The sequence below is a fragment of the Megascapheus bottae genome, chromosome 10, assembly GCF_031878675.1.
Source record: "Megascapheus bottae isolate mThoBot1 chromosome 10, mThoBot2.hap1, whole genome shotgun sequence".
Taxonomy (NCBI): Eukaryota; Metazoa; Chordata; class Mammalia; order Rodentia; family Geomyidae; genus Megascapheus; species Megascapheus bottae.
The window spans coordinates 57,277,531-57,295,128 of record NC_143518.1 but is presented as its reverse complement, the minus strand read 5'-3'; the positions used below and the strand labels follow the sequence as shown (position 1 = coordinate 57,295,128).

General features: G+C 47.8%; 1 protein-coding gene across 1 annotated transcript in view; it reads right to left on the bottom strand.

Annotated features, from left to right (window-relative positions):
- Window positions 1-17,274, bottom strand: part of Kdm5b (lysine demethylase 5B) — a 73,572-nt gene extending 56,298 nt beyond the window's left edge. Inside the window, exon 1 of the mRNA XM_090341413.1 lies at window positions 16,925-17,274. Coding sequence (XP_090197539.1) covers window positions 16,925-17,131 — 207 coding nt within the window. The 5' untranslated portion in view covers window positions 17,132-17,274. The remainder of the gene's footprint in view (window positions 1-16,924) is intronic.
- Between the last annotated feature and the right edge of the window lie 324 nt (window positions 17,275-17,598).

The following is a 17,598-nucleotide window of genomic DNA, read 5'->3' as shown; positions in this document are numbered from 1 at the left end:
CTAGCCTTGAGAAAGCCCAAGAACAATACTCAGGCTCTAAGTTCAAGGCCCAGGACTGGCAAAAAAAAAAAAAAATTATATTCTTTCCAAGCCAGGCGTCAGAGGCTCATGCCTGTAATCCTAGCTACTTAGGAGGCTGAGATCTGAGAATCACAGTTCAAAGCCAGCCAGGGCAGAAAAGTCTCTATGAGACTTTTATCTCCAATTAACTACCAGAAGAAAACTGGAAGAGGTGCTGTGGCTCCAAGTGGTAGAGTGCTAGCCTTGAACAAAAAGAGCTCAGAGGCAACACCCAGGCCCTGAGTTCAAGGGCCAGGACCAAAAAAAAAAACATTGTACTCCTTGAAAACATAAATAAGATCTTGCTTCCCAAATCTCAAAGAATAAACAAAGGAGCTAACTAGACCACATGGAGACTGTGTTAACTCTCCAAAACTCTCCCTACCTGAAGTTTAGAAAAGTTATCTGCTGAAATGAATGGTGCTTTCACATAACCCCAAAGTCTTGCAGGCCTGCAAATAGAAACACCCAGGAACTTGGTCTAGTGTAGAGTGTTTCCCTAGCATGCACAAAGCCCTGGGTTTGATTCCTCAGTACCACATACATAGAAAAAGCTGAAGTGGTGCTATGGCTCAAATGGCAGAGCTCTAACCTTGAAAAAGTCCAAGGACAGTGCTCAGGCCCTGAGTTCAATCCCCAGGACTGGCAAAAACAAACAAACAAAAAAAAAAACACCAAGAAGCCGGGTGCCAATGGCTCATGCCTATAATCATAGCTACTCAGGAGGCTGAGATGAGAGGGACAGTCTGAAGCCAGCTCAGATAAGAAAGTTCTTGAGACTCTTATCTCCAATAAATTAGCAAAAATGCAGAAATGAAGCTTTGGCTTAAGTACTAGATACTAGCCTTGAGCTCAAGGACCGTACCCAGGCTTCAAGTTCAAGCCCTAGGACCAGCAAAAGTAAAATAAAATTCACCAAGGATGAAGAGTAAAATCATCTTCCATCCAAATAGGGGATAGCAAGATTTGGGCTTCACCAGGAAACCTTTAACAGGTCAATGACATGTAACTTCCAGAACTTTTTCCCTGCCATGACAAGCAGTGCCTACACTTAGGTTCCTTGCTACAATGTCACAACTGCGTATTAGGTTTCTAGCTGTGTATTTTGATTTCTCTCATACAATCACAATGAGGAGAAAAAAGGTATCAGCAGAGAATTCAAGCTTCCAACATAAAGAACTGAAAGATTACAAAATGATTTGTTTCTAAGGGGAAATGGGTTTAGAAAACAGGCTGGACTCTGCCCCTTAACCTTCACTAAGCAACACCCAAAACTACCTGGGCACCAGGGGCAGGGAAAGTTAAACATCACACACCCTAACGTTAAGGCCTCATTAGACTATAAATGCAACTCCTACCTTTGGTCCTTTTACGGACTGGGCACTCATATATATATATATATATATTGGAAGTCGAGGGTCAGTCAGGAAAGAGACCCCTCCAAAAAAATAATGAATAAAATCAGCCTGAGGCTAGCATGGCAGTATAGACCTGCAATGACAGCAAGAGAAAGATTACAAGTTTGGGGCCAGGACACAGAATGAGAAGGCACTAAAAAAAACTGAACAATCTTTGCTGTGCTTTTATCTTGAAGTATTTGCAGTTGTATAGTCAACAAAAAGGCAAACAATAAAGCCATTTGTTTCACTGGATACAAATACTTGCTAGATCTTTAGTGCTGCTACAATTTAGTTACAACAGGCTGTAAGCTAACTTTAGAAGTGTTAATTTTACCTAGAAAGTGTCTGATCCCTAATAACTGCCTTTAATAACACTGTGAACTTGAACCTGAATGAGAATTCACTAGGAAATTGCTCGGCTGACCCCCCTCATTTAGCACTTACACAAGAAATATTTGTCAATCTATTCTAATCCATATTATAATTCTGACCAAAATGGAATGTCAGTGCCCTTCTAATAATCACTAATCTGATATTAAGTGGTTGGTCTTTGGGGGTTTGCTGATAATGAGACCAGAGCCCTCATTAATGGGATTAGAAAATTTATGAAAGGACTGGAAGGAACTAACCTAGGCCCCTTTTAACCCATTCACCAAAAAGGGTCACAGCACATATATGTTCAGAACAGACTACCTGTTATTATATTACACAAATTTCATCTAGCAGGGCTCAGTGACTCAGGCCTGTAATCTTAGCTACTCAGGAGGCTAAGGTCTGAGGACTGAGGTTCAACAAAGCCAGCCCTGGCACTAACGTCCGTGAGACTCTAGCTCCAATTAACCACTAGGAAGACGGATGTGGCACTGTGGCTCAAGTAAGGGACAATGCCCAGGTCCAGGGGTAAGGAGGCAGCCTTGAGCTAAAGAGCTCAGGGCCAATCCCCAGGCCGAGTTCAAACCAAAAAAAAAAAAAAAAAAAAAAAATCTAAAAGATAACTCAATTTAGCCTAAAATTTAAGTATAGATATTGCAATCAGATAGACTAGCCCTTGTTTTAATGGCTGCTTGGTGTCAACGGACTTAAAATTATTGTTATTAAGTCTGAAATACTGTTAACAAACACACTTTTCTCTTTGACTTTTCAATACTGCCCTTCCTGGTGCCTCTAAGCAAGAGCACACTAAGCCCATACTTATTGGTAAATCAAAACAGATTCAACACACAAATCTAAGTGACACACTGACACCACGCATCGGCAGCTTACCATTTTTATTGATTACAACTGTGTTTAGGTAGCCAGAAAGGGGGGTGGGGGAAGAGAGACACGCTCAAGATTTCCGCTAGGAGCTGGGTGTGGTGGCAGCACTGGGTAGGCTGAGGCAGGAGGAACACAAGGCCAGCCCGGGCTACACAGGCTAATTTCTAGAGTCTATGAAGAGAGCCATTGTGCATTATGTAGGAGATACACCACTGAACTTAGGAATAAAAGGCAAACATTTGCAACTTCCACTGACTCTCTAAAGGCTGCACACCTTCTCTAAATATCTCCCAATATCTACCAATCACCTAATTTAATCCTATCATTACCATAGTTATATATATATATAAGACAATATAAATAATCCTATTAAAAGTACTAACTCAGGGCTGGGAGTTTGGCCTAGTGGTTAAAGTGCTTGCCTAGCATGCAGGAAGACCCGGGTTCGATTCTTTGGTACCACATACATACAAAAAAGCCGGAAGTGGTGCTGAGGCTCAAGTGGTAGAGCTCTAGCCTTGAGAAAGTCCAAGGACAGGACTGGCAAAAAATAAAAAATAAAAAATAAAAAAATAAAAGTACTAACTCAATCTAGGTACTGATGGTTTAAACCTGTAATCCTAGCTACCCTGAAGGCTGAGATCAGAGGGTTACAATTCAAAGCCAGCCCCAATTAACCAGACCAAAAAAGCCAGAAGCAGAGCTGTGGCTCAAGTGGTAGAGCTGATCAAAAAGCTAAGGGACAGTGCAGTGCCCAGACCTTGAGCTGAAGCCTCAATAATCCCTTACATACACACACACACACACACACACACATTCACTAAAACTAAGGACCATGCTACCCGGGCTTGATTCCTAAGTCCACCACTTAATACTGATCTTGGGCTAGATACCTACCTCTCAGCCTCACTATATAAAGGCCGGCAGAATCCCCCTTTCTGTGCTGATAAAGGGAATAAAGCTATGGAAAGTCACGACCCTCTTCAGAAGAGCACAGGGTAACATGTGATAGGAAAACACATCCCACGAGGTCAGTCAGTGTGTTGCTATAATTGTCAGGTATTCTTTACATAAAATTTCTATTCTCACCCCAACCAGTGGCTCATTTCTGTAATCCTAGTTACCCCAGGAGGCTGAGAACTGAGGATCGCCGTTCAAAGCTGGCTTGGGCTCTTCTCCATGAGAAGAACTTGAGGAATGGCTCAGTTGTAGAGTGCTTGACTAGCATCAGGTGAATAAGCCCTGAGCTCAAAGCCAGTGCTACCAAAAAAATAACTTTTCTTTGGAAGTGGTGCTGTGGCTCAAGTAGTAGAGTGATAGTCTTTACCTGAAGACTGAAGAGCTCATGGACAGTGCCCATGCTCAGAATTCAAGCCCCACGACCAACCAAAAAAAAAAATTATTTTTGTGGGGAGGCCAATTCTGGGGCTTGAACTCAGGGCCTGGCCACTGTCCTTAGGTTTTTGTGTTTTGTTTTGTTTTGTTCCTGCCAGTCCTGGTTTTGAGCTCAGAGCCTGGGAACTGTCCTTGGGCTTTCTCAAGGCTAGAGCTCTATCATTTGAGCCACAGCACCACTTCCAACTTTTCCTATGTATGTGGTACGGAGGAATCAAATCCAGGTCTTCGTACATGCTAGGCAAGCATTCTACCACTAGGCCAAATTCCCAGCCCTGTGGGATTTTTTGTTGTTGTTGTTTTCCTCAAGGCTACCATTCTACCACTTGAGCCACAACACCACTTCTGGCTTTTTTTCTTTGTATGTGGTAAGGAGGAATCAAACCTAGGGCTGTGAGCATGCTAGGCAAGCACTCTATCACTAGGCCACACTCCCAGCCCATAAATTTCTATTCTCTTATTAAAGTTTTCATTTGCTAGCTATCACCACTCTCCAGATTTTTAGAATCCACAAATCAAATTCTAGTTATTCCAAACTCTGTTATAGAAAAAGAACGAGCAATTACAATTATCCATCATGTAAGTCAAAGGTGTATTTTACAAGTGAAAGCCAAAAGAGATTTAAGATTAACAGGGAAAAAAAAAAGTAGTTACAGAGAAACTCAGAGAATGATTTGTCATCAAGTACCATTTTTAACAATCTCAAACCCACAACTCACAAATCCCTGATGCTAACCTCCCACTGAAAAATCTGGTAGCTGTACAATTGTTCAAAACTCATCCTTATACCGGATGAGAACTGCTCTGAGAAAAGAGACTCAAACACCTGCAATTTTGTACAATGGAAGATGTACCAAAACATGCTGTCTGCACACCTCTCATTCTCCCCCCATGCCCTGCCTGACAAATAGGTGCCAGAGTACAAATCCTAAACAGTGTCTACCTTCTTCTCCATCTCTTTTCCAAGTAAAACCTAGACAACATGTTGCCATCTGGTTTAAATATCACCAAATGATGAGTTGGTATAACAACACAGAAAACTGAAAGGCTCGTGCCTTAAAGACCTAGCAAGTCAGTGGATTTGATAGGGATTTGTTCTTTGTTTTTGGAATTAGGTTATATTTCAGTATCTGCAGCCTGTGGCACACCAGCCATGCCTTACAGGAATATGTGCTTAATAAATAGCTTCCACACCACGGGCTCTAAACACACTAGACTTACACAATAGATCTCTACATTCTAGCTTGGCCAAGCTGGCAAGATGGCAAGAATTAGCCCAGGAATGAACAATAGTCTGCCTACTTTCCACAGAGCTGGGAAGACATCTTGGCCTAACTATCTGAACACTTAACACATATTCTATGTATCATTGGGGGATACACCAATACATCTAGAAAGCACCTTGATTAAATAAGTGGCTGATGACTCATGACCCCACGAACACATTAAAGTCATAGTAAAAATACAGTAGATACAGATCCACCTAATCGACCATGTTCAAAGGTTAGAGTAAATGAACACTAATGATTGTATGCTTATTAGATTTACTAACAAGAACTGTGTGTGTGTGTGTGTGTGTGTGTGTGTGTGTGTGTAAAGAAAAGGCTCTAGCCCACTGTTTCTTTCAAAGAGAGTAAACATTTTTTGGTGACTTGCATTTTTCTCCCAACTCCAAGTGGGATAGCAGAAGAAATATTAGACTCAGTCTACCCGCCCTACTTAGGCATCAGTTGGGACTGCTGAAATTGTGTGCTACCTATACACAGCCCCATTCTATTTTCATGGCTTCACTGCACCAGGCATCCCCCATCCTAGGTGGGATGGCATCAAGCTCAATCACAAACTCCTTTCTGTATATGCACCCTACACAAAGTACCCACAAAATTTCTGCCACAATCTGTAATCACTATACATTTTTTTAATTTAAAGAAAAAAAAAAAAAGCTGGGCACAGTGGCTCACACCTATAATCCTAGCTGCTCAGGAGGCTGAGATCTGAGGATCAAGGTTCAAAGGCAGCTCAGGCACTGTAAGACTCATCTACAATAAATCACTAGAAAATGGGAAATGGGGCTGTGCCTTAGGGGTAGGGTGGTAGTCTTGAGCTGAAGAGCTCAGGGACAATACCCAGGCCCAGAGTTCCAGCCCCATGACCCACAAAAAAAAAAAAAAGGAAAGAAAAAGAAAGATCTGTTTTCAAAAAGGATCCAAGTAGGAGAAAAACATAAATCTTTTAGGGGCTGGGAGTTTGGCCTAGTGGTAGAGTACTTGGCTAGCATGCATGAAAACCCGGCCTGGTTCAATCCCTTGGTACCACGTACATAGAAAAAAAAGCTAGAAGTGGTGCTGGGGCTCAAGTGGCAGACCACTAGCCTTGAGGGGAAAACAAAAACGCCCAAGGAAAGTGTTCAGGCACTGAGTTCAAGCCCCAGGACTGGCCAAAAAAAAATCTTTGTATTGTTTTGTGAGATATGTGTATTATATACATATATATGTAATATATATATAGAGAGATAGATAGATATATAAAATCCAGGCAAGTCTTAAACTCTTGATCCTCCTGCCTCAGCCTCCAAAGTTCTGAGATTACAGACACCTATTTCCATACCCAGCTACCCCCAACTATATCCTAATTCTGGTGCTAGGTGACACTTTTTAAGTGACACTTTTTAAGTGACACTTAAAAAGAAAAAAATGGAATATATATTTTGCACTAAGATCTCTCTCACTAAAAATCTGTCTGTCCCTAGATTATGTATAGTAATGGGCAAATAAAGCTTTCTTTGGGATTTAAGATCCCTGCAATCCATCACTTAATTAATGTAGACAGCAGCCCTAGGTCAGTGTCAGAGCCCCTTAGAGTAGATGAGAAGACATGTGCTGGTAAATCGACTTTGTCCAAGGTCAGGATGGAATTAGATTCAAAACCCTACCCCAACTGTTTTTAAAAATCTACAAATAGCTGGTGCTGGTGGCTCATAATCCTAGCTACACAGAGATCTGAGATTATAGCTCTAAGCACAGACAAAAGTTTGAGATACTCATCACCAACTGATCACCAGAAAGCCAGAAGTGGAGCTGTGGCCCAAGTAGTAGGGCACTAGCCTTGAGCATAAAAGCTGAAGGACAGCACAGGCCCCGAGTTCAAATTCTAGTATACACAAACACACAGATATACATGTATATATGCACACACATGAAATATCTCTTCTTTCTTGTGTGCATGTGCGCACTCCTCTAGCCAGTGTTACTCAGCTTACTTGCCCATGGCGGGATCTCTACTACTTGAGTCATGCTTCCAGTCTGGCATTTTATTGGTTACTGTAAAGATAGTGTGTCTTGGACTTTTCTGCCCAGGCTAGCTTTGAACCATGATCCCCCAGGTCTCAGCCTCCTGAGTAGCTAGGGCTACAAGTATGGAGGCATTAGCACCCACTGTAAAGAAAATATTGGATTCCATAGAAATGAGCTGAAATTGGGTTGTGTCCATAGCTGCTGCACCAGCCAATGCTGCAGGTTTGCCGCATGCTGCATGGAAACTAAACCAAAACCACCCAACACTCACTTGGTCTTCTACATCACTGTCCTAAAACCCGCTTTTCCAGGAGACCTATTCTGTTCCTTGATTACTTGACAACCAACTCTTGTCAGGTGAAATAATTCAACTAGAGGCCCATCCTAACAGCAAAGTTGAGATAAAATCTGGTCTGTAAACATGTGCCAAGGAAGAGAGCACCCTTCAATCCATCACTCTCGCCACCACGTGCCAGGATTCAGCCTGAAATGGTCGAGTTTCCTTCCAGATTACAAAACTTGACACAAAGCACTAAACCACGAGCTTAAGCTGCTAAATCTGCACACTAATGGGGCAAAGTGACCATCACTCACTGAAGGCTGGAAAGCTTACTCTGATTTGCCCAAATGTCACACTACAGTCAGAAAAGGTCTTATATCTCTGTTTCTATATTCAGAGAAATAAACAAAGGGACTATTTTCTTTTCTATTTGTGTGCGTGTGTGCGCGTGTGCATGACGGGGCTTGAACTCATGGCCTGGGCCCTGTCCCTGAGAAATTCAGTTCAAGGCTACCACCCTACTCCTAGAGCCACAGCACCACTTCTGGCTTTCTAGTGGTTAATTGAAACCTCCTGAGTAGCTAGGATTATAGGCATGAGCCACCACACCCAGCCAAAGGGACTATTTTCTATTTTTTTTTTTTGCATATGTGTTTTATTGTCGGGATAACGTACAGAGAGATAACCCTTCTCATGTTTTTCTCCCCGTTTTCCTCCTCCCACCACCTAAAATTTTCTACAAAAAAAAAAAAAAAAATTTAGCCAGGTGCCAGTGGCTCACACTTATAATCCTAGCTACTCAAGAGGCTGAGATCTGAGGACAGTGTTGTTCAAAGCCAGCCAGGGTACAAAAATCCATGACACTCTTATCTCCAATTAACCACCAGAAATTGAAGTGGAGCTGTGGCTCAAATGGCAGGACACTAACCTTGAGCTGAAGAGCTCAGGGACAGTGTCCAGGCCCAGAGTTCAAGCCCCACAACTGACAAAAAATAAATTCTACCTTAGTACTGATGTCTCTGGCAGAGCAATTTTGCCTTTATATCCAGAAAAAAAAAGCATAATGTGAAAGAATTTTTTAAAAAGGAATGCCTAGGACACACCTAGTGGTCAAAGACTCTGGCAGTGGAGCTTCAGGAAGAATGGTCTCTGAATGCTTCACTGGGCAGGCCGGGGGTAAGGCAGACACTCACTTGAACCCAGAGTTCAAGGACAGCCTGTGCAGCACAGACCCTATCCAGGGAAAAGGATGAATCCTCTGTATATGGGTACTGGGAGGAGGATAAATTTAATCAAATCCCCCAGATTTGTACCAAACACCTTACTTGTGGAACTGAAATGCTTCACAGCCCCAGAGACAGCTTTTTCTTCATTATTCTACTCTATCTAGTTCATAAACATGATTTAAAAACAACAACAAAGAGGGCAGCCAGGAACATAGACTAGTGGTAGCATGCACCAAGTCTTGGGTTCAATACCTCAGCACCACATACACAGAAAAAGCCAAAAACGGCACTGGGGGTCAGGTGGCAGAGCACTAGCCTTGAGCAGCCTTGAGCAAAAAGTGTCCAAGGCGGGGCTGGGAGTTTGGCCTAGTGGTAGAGTGCTTGCCTAGCATGCACGAAGACCTGGGTTCGATTCCTTGGTAGCACATACATAGAAAAAAGCCAGAAATGGTGCTGAGGCTCAAGTGGTAGAGCTCTATCCTTGAGAAAAGTCCAAGAACAGTGCTCAGGCTCTGAGCCCAAGCCCAGGACTGGCAAAAAAAAAAAAAAGTGTCCAAGGAGAATGCCCTGACCTGAGTTCAAGCCCCAGGACTAGCCAGGCACAGTGAGGCTCACCCCTGTAATCCTAGCTACTCAGGAGGGTGAGATCTAAGGATAGCAGTTCAAAGCCAGCCAGGGCACTAAAGACTGTGGGATCCCCAGTTAACCACTAGAAAACCAGAAGTGGCGCTGCGGTTCCAGGGGTAGGGTGGTAGGTAGCCTTGAGCTTAAGAGCTCAGAGACAGTGCCCAGGTCCAGACTGCAAGCTCCACAACTGACAAAAAATTTAAAAAAGGAAAAAAAAAAGAGGGGGGCTGGAAATGTGGCAGAGTAGTTCATGCCCATGCATGAAGCTCTGGATTGGATTCCTCAGTACCACAAAAACCGGGGGGGTGGAGGGGGGGGGGGCAAAAGTGGTGCTATGGCTCAGTAGCCTTGAGCTCTTTGAAGAGCTCAGGGACAGGTCCCAGGCTGAGTTCTAGCGCCATGACTCACCAAAAAAAAAAAAAAAACCCACACAAGAACGCAGCAATGAATGCTTAAATCTTTATTAGGTTCATATAATTCTCCTGTTGTAAACAAACTTTTCCACAACTCAGGACCTGAGCACTATCCTTGGGCTTTCTCAAGGTTAGAGCTCTACTGCTTGAGCCACAGCACCACTTCTAGCTTTTTTCCAAGTATGTGATACCTAGGAATCGAACCCGGGTCTTCCTGCATGCGAGGCAAGCACTCTACCACTAGGCCAAACTCTCCACCCCCAACTCAGGTTTTTAAGCAGCTATTAATTCCTCAAACTAAAAATACCATTAATGGTTACAACCAAGAACATGGCTTTCCCAAAGCTTTCCACTCCACTTTCTTCAAGGAACCCTAGCCTCATAGATATTTCAGGAAGTGCTGCCCTCCAGTACTCAACATTTGCTCCAGCTCATTTTGGTAACTGATTGGCAACAATCTTCTGCAACCTGAGCAGGCAGAAGATAACCATAATGTCCATGGAAATACTTCTCTTAAAAAACTGATGAGAACTTTGGCACAATCCATACTAAAGAATTGCCCAGGGCGGAAAGCAAGGTCTTCCTCCCCCAGCTCAGGCGGGCCCAGAACTTGCATTTTGGTATCACCAGCTTCCCTGACCCTCTTCCACAGCCAGCCTCACCTGGACCAGGTTAAGATAGTAACAAAAGGATCCCAAGACTGCAGCAGTTTATTATATTTTAATCAAATCATTTGCAATTTTTTAGCCTTTCAAAGAGGAAAATCTCTTACTGACAGACTTCCTGTCTGCCTATATTCAAGTACTGCAATCATCTTGGACTTTGTTTTTATTATCTCACAAATTAAATAAACAAAGTCTATCACTAACCTATCAGTGAAAAATATTCTATACCTAGACCAGCAGATCATACAGAAAATTAAGAGCCTCAGACAAAAAATGAAATTAAGGGCTCAATACTTATGTTTTGTCCATTTCTAAATGAAAGAATTCAAACCCTGATTTTGTAGAAAACTCTCTAACACTTTTTCAAAGGCAATCTATCCTCTCATTTTGTTCAAAAGGTGGACTGGACTACATGTTTAAAACCATACCCTATAATCATTTTTCAAGGAAGGGGAAAAAACATTTGACTCATGGATTTATACTTCTTCTCCAAATCCATTTTAAAATTCCACTGGTTCTGATTACTTCCTAGGAGTTACAACTATGTGGTCCCACATATGCCCCATCTGACCAAGCACCAGAAAGTCTAATGTGCCCATTCAAAGCCTACACAGATGACCTAGAATTGAATTTTTTTTTTTCCAGTCCTGGGCTTGAGCTCAGGGCCTGAGCACTGTCCTTGGACTTTCTCAAGGCTAGAGCTCTACCACTTGAGCCTCAGCACCACTTCGGCTTTTTTCTATGTATGTGGTACCGAGGAATTGAACCCAGGTCTTCGAGCATGCTAGGCAAGCACTTTAACCACTAGGCCAAACTCTCAGGCCTAGAATTGAAATTTTTAACCCAAAATTTAATCCCGGAAGTTAATGTAAAACACACTGGGATAAGAAAGAATTCTATACACATACAGTAAGACCGAAAGCCGATAGTCTTAGGAGATAATCACAAAATACAATGCCTACGTACCTCTCATCTTTATATAAAACAAATGATTTTTTAAATGTCTTTTCTGATGACTGCATTCTTGATTGTGCATATGGTGTATGGGAGAGGAGGGGAGAGCACAGAATCAAGGACAAGGAGTCAGAAGGTAGAGCAGTGGAACACACTGGACACTGACAGTGAACTATACAACTTGTGGATGGACAAGGAGGGAATGGGAAAGAATGGGGGAACAGATGACACTAAGAAAGGAAATGTGCTCATTACTTAACATATGTAAATGGACCCCTATGTATAGTACCTCTGTAATAATAAACCCCCAAAAAATTTAATACAAATTTTTCTCCTGAGCTATAAAGTCCTAGTAAGTTTATCTTTTTTTATTTTCCAGTTCTGGGACTTGAACTCAGGACCTGAGTACTGTCCCTGGGCCTCTTTGTGCTCAAGGCTAGTACTCCACCACTTCAGCCACAGTTTCCCTTCTGGCTTTTTCAGTTTATGTGGTACTGGGGAATCAAACCCAGGGCTTCATGCATGCAAGGCAAGCATTCTACCACGGAGCCACCTTCCCAACCCCTAGAGTAAGTTTATCTTTAGAAGCAGTTAAAGGGCTGGGAGTTTGGCCTAGTGGTAAAGCGCTTGCCTAGCATGCAGGAAAACCTTGGTACCACAAACATAGAAAAAAGCCAGAAGTGGTGCTGAGGCTCAAGTGGTAGAGCTATGGCCTTGAGAAAGTCCAAGGAAAGTGCTCAGGCCCTGAGCTCACGCCCAGGACAGGCCAAAAAAAAAAAAAAAAAAAAAGGCAGTTAAACAGGTTAGGCATGGCAACACATGCCTGTAATCAAAGCACTAAGGCTGAAGCAGGAAGATTATGTGTTCCAGGTTAGCCTAGATGACAGAACCATACTATTTCATGTTCTAAAATTTATGGTGATAATCACTGTAAAATTGTAAGTACTAAAGAAAATAATGTGTACTATAAGTTGATGAGTTGTATGGTATGATTTCAAGAAAGCTATTAGCTGTGCCAGTCATGAACTTGAACTCAGTGCCTGGGTGCTGTCCTTAGGCTCTTTTGGTCAAGGCAAAAGATCTACTGATCTGCTATTGGAGGCACAGCAAAAAGCTGGGCCCAGTGGCTCACACCTGTAACCCTAGCTACTAAGAAGGCTGATATCTGAGGATCAAGGTTCAAAAGCCAGCCCCAGCACAAAAGGACCTGAGACTCCTATCTCCAAGTAACCTCTGGAAAATGGGAAAGTGGGACTTGGTTCAAGGTAGCCTTGAGCTGAAGAGCTCATGGACAATGCTCAGGCCCAGAGTTCAAGCCCCATGACCCACAAAAAAAAAAAAAAAAAAAAAAAAAAAAAAAGCCATGGCTTTTTACTGGTTAATTGAGGTTAAAGCTCTCACAGTCTTTCCTGCCCGGGCTCACTCTTTGGGGTCCTCAAATCTCAGCCTCCTGAATAACTAGAAATATTGACATGAGCAACTAGCACCAGCTAAGAAAGCAAAGTGAGCCTGGGCAAGACAGTTCCTGAAACTCTTGTCTCCAATTAACCACAAAAAAAAACCAAAACAAACCCTTAAGTTGTGCTGGGTGCGGTGGCTCATGCCTATAATCCTTACTTCTCAGGAGGCTGAGATCTGAGGATCATGATTCAAAGCCAGCCCAGGCACTAAAGACCTTGAGACTGATCTTCAATTAAGCACTAGAAAAACTGGAAATGGTGCTGTTGCTCAAGGGGTAAGGCAGTAAGCCATGAGCTGAAAGCTCAGGGATAGGGCCCAGGCCCTGAATTCAACCCCAGAACTGGCAAAAAAAAAAAAAAAAAAAACCTGAAGTGGAGCTGTAGCTCAAGTGGTATAGAAGTGGCATAGTGCTAACCTTGAGGGAAAAAAAAAAGCTCAGGACAGCACCCAGTCCTTGAGTTCAAGCCCCACCACCAACAACAAAAAAAAAATATGTGTATATATATGTGTATATATATGTACATTTCTCCCTGACCCCTAAGGATAAATCCAAACCAATAAGCTACTCAAAGATACTGTTTTCAAAGCTGTTTATACTTGGCTCATAAGGATGAAGAGCTCAAGTTAGTGACCACAGGAAGTTTAGGATGAAATTTTCTTTTCTTTTTTTTTTTTTTGCCAGTCCTGGGCTTGAGCTCAGAGCCTGAGCACTGTCCTTGGACTTTCTCAAGGCTAACACTCTAGCACTTGAGCCTCAGCACCACTTCCGGCTTTTTGCTATGTGATACCAAGGAATCGAACCCGGGTCTTTGTGCATGGTAGGCAAGCACTCTTCCACTAGGCCAAACTCCCTGCCCAGGATGAAAAAAAAATTTTTTTTTTTTTTTTGCCAGTCCTGGGCTTGAGCTCAGGGCCTGAGCACTGTCCTTGGACTTTCTCAAGGCTAGAGCTCTACCACTTGAGCCTCAGCACCATTTCCGGCTTTTTTCTATATGTGGTACCGAGGAATATGCTAGGCAAGCACTTTAACTACTAGACCAAACTCCTGGCCCCAGGATGAAAATTTTTTTTAAATGCCATCTGTAGTTTGATTTAAATCTTTTACTTTTGAATAGTGCCAAATAAATCTGTGGACCCTATCTACCTGCAGCCAAATATTATATTAAAGCCTATGTGTATATATGTTACATGTGTATAATTATATATATGTACATATACGTGTGTGTGTGTGTGTGTGTGTTCCTGTAAAACTCAGGAAACACAAGTCACTCAGCAGTGAAATATTTTTCTTCTTGGCCTAATAGTTACATCCCTAAAATTTCCCAATGTCACAAAGTGATAAGGAAAATGCCACTTGTCCTTCCACAGTCTCTAAGATGTCAAGGAGGAAATTAAAGGTAACAATCCAAGAAACCAGATTAACTAAACCTACAAAAGTCTCAGCTCAGGAAACTGCTTGCTTATCCAATGTACTTCACGTACTTTCAAACAAAGGTCCACTGCTCTCCTTAACCTTGGGATTGAAGTGGTTTTCTTACTCATTACTTCAGTGTGTTTTTCTATATCCTTTACACAGTCATGTTATAGCCTAAGTTTTTCCCAAGGAGCCTCACAGCTGTAAGCTGAAGGTAAAGATACGAGGGTAAGAACAAAAGAAAACAGAAATGTTCCCTAATTCTCCCCCTTACTAGCGCGTGGGAACGCACCATCCGCCCGATTCCCCTTCTCCATACAGCCCTGGTGGGTGTTCCAAGACTCAACGGACAGAAATCGTCTTCACGCAGGCTAATATCGTGTGCCGCCATGGAGAACCCCTCACACCCTCGAGAGGGCTGATTTGCCGCTTCCTATTTCGACTGTATGAAAAACCACTTGTTCGCAGGTTTCCGAGAGAAACAGTTTCCGACACAAAGCCTGTGGACGTCTTCTCGGGAGCCTTTGTTCCAGGCCCTCTCCTCGGACCCACAACTTGGATGTCCCTTTTTGAGGCTCCCAACTCTTTCCACGGGCCCGGGACTTCGTGAAACAAAGAGGGCCGCCTGCCCCCCTCCGCACGAAGGCGTCTGCACACCCGCGCCAGGTCGGTCTCCGGCCGTCGGCGGCTCCTCTCGGCCCCTTCCTCGGGCCCGAGTGTGCAGTCGTCTCCGTACAAAATGGTGGCCATCGTGTCTGACTAGGAAAGGCGACCCAGCCGGGCCGCTGCGGGCCCCCCCCCCCCCCGGCAACCTGCCGGCCCCACCGAGCGGGAGCCCCGCTAGCTTCGGGGACCCGGCTCTCCACCGGCAGGGAAGGCCACGTCCGGGGTTCACCCTCCAGGCCCCTGACAACTCCCTCCAGGGCCTCATCTCTCCGTGGGCTCCCGGGACGGCGAGCGCGCCAGGCCCCACGGCCCCCTTCCCCGCGCGCGTCCCGGCCGACCCGGGGCCTCCCCTCCAGGTCCGGCGGACTCGGGCGGGGGCGGCCCGGCCCCCTTCTCCGGAGGGCGCGCCCGGCCCCCTTCCCCGGAGGGCGGCTCCACCTGCCCCCCGCCCCGCGGGCCGCCGCATCTCCGCCCCCAGCCTGTGCAGGTCGGGGTCGGCCTTCTCGAGAGGGGCTGGGCAGGCTTCTTCTTCCCGACTTGGCTGCTTCACCGCCCTCCCGGCGCGGAAGCCCTGCAACTCCTCACGTCGTTACGCGCTGCAAGTTTAAGGCCGCGGGGGGGGTGGGGTCTTCTCCCGCTCGGGGGGAGGGGAGCGGCGGTTAAACGTCCTCCCAACCGTCCCGGCCGGCCAACCGCCCCCCCCCCCCGGCCAGCTCCGACGCAGCCCAGCCCCACAGCCCGGCGGAGCCCGGGGGCGCCCGGCGCCTGCGGCCGGGCCAGGGCCGGGGGCGGGGGGGAGGGGGCAGGAGTCGGCCGCGACCCCCCCCCCCCCGCGAACGTTGGGGCCGTTGCAAACCGTTTCCCCGACGCCCACCCCTCCCTCCCCCCCAGCCCCCGGCGCTCCAGCCGCGGCTCCCAGGGCTGGGGGAAGGGGGCGGGGGGAGACTGCGGCTCAGCCCCGAAAGGTCGGGGGAGGCGGGGGGGGGGGGGAAACGGGGTGCAATCTTGGCAGGTCCTGACGTGACATCCCATCCACACGGTGTCTCGGGGTCCCCAGCCGGGCCTCTCGAGGGACCCGCCCGGCCTCGAGTCCAGACGGCGGCGTGGGCCAGCGCGGACCCACCTCGGGACCCCACCGTCCCCAAAGTGCCCCCCAAATCTTTGCGCCTCCCCTCCCGCCCCCAGCAGCACATCCGCTCCGGGCCGGCCCCGCGGCTCCTCCCCGGCCCCGGGCCGCGCCGCCAGCCCCCTCCGCCGGCCCGGCCCAGGGGGACCCCTGCGGGCCGGGGGACCGCGGGCTGGGGGCGCCCCGGTCCGGAGGGTGGGGCGCCCAGGTGAGGACCGCTCCGGGCCGACGCCGCCACCACACAAAGGACCAGGGGCTCCCGCCGCCATATTGAAAACTTTCCTCCTCGCACGACAACTCGCAAGTCCCCCACCCCCACCCGTCACACACCCCCGCACCCCGGGGGCGGCGGCGGGGCCGGCCCGCACCCCGCGGGCCCCGCCGCCCTCCGCGCCCCGCCGGCTCGGGGGACACCCGCGCCGCCGGCCCGGCCCCGTCCCCCTCCGCCCCCGGAGCCCGGCCAAACCCCAACCCGGGCCGGGCCGGGGGTGCCGCCGGGGCGCCCGCCCCCCGCGCTCCCCACGGCCCGCCCCGACAAGACCCCGCTCCCTCTTGCCGGCCGCGGCCCCGGCGCCCCCGGCAGCCCCAAACTCGGAGGCCGCGGGGCAAGAGCCCCCCCGCGCCGGCCTCGGGGCGCCGCGCGTCCCCCCGCACCCCGCGAGCAACCGGGGCGCCGTGGTGACTCACCGGCGGCGGCCGCACCTTGCAGATCCCGGTCTGCTCGGCGATGGGCCGGATCTTGTGGATGAAGGCGAAGGGGTCCGCGAACTCCTCCCAGCTGGGCTCGAAGACCGGACACTCGGGGGGCGGCAGGAACTCGCCCAGCGGGCCGGGGCCCCCGAGGGGTAGCGGCGCCGGGCGCGGGCCCGAGGCCGGCGCGGTGGTGGGCTCCATCTCCGCGGGGCGGGCGGGCGGGGGACGGCGGTGGCGGCGGCGGCGGCGAGCGAGCCCCGAGCTCCGAGCTCCGTCCCGGACCCCGGCAAACGCGCGGCGCGGCGGACCACCAGCCCGACTCGAACCAGCAACGGCAGCACCTGGGGCTTTTTCAGCCTTCCGACGACGACGGCTCGCCGCTGCCCCACGCTGTGCGCCTCCGCCGCCACGGCGAGGAAAAAGAGTCCCGCCCCACCCCCACCCCTCCCGCCGACTCCCCGCCCTCTGCCGGGAGGGGCCGGGGCCCTGGGCGTGCGGATGGACTTCCCCCCGGGGTTATCGACCCTCGCAGGGTGGGAGTTCCCGACCTCCACAAGTTAATGAGTCCGGTAAAGGATTAGACCCGTAAGACGATCAATTGAATCCAACCGGTGCCGGACCCGGAGGCCAGGGTGCTCTCCAGAGCAGGGAGCCCGGCGAGTGTGCGG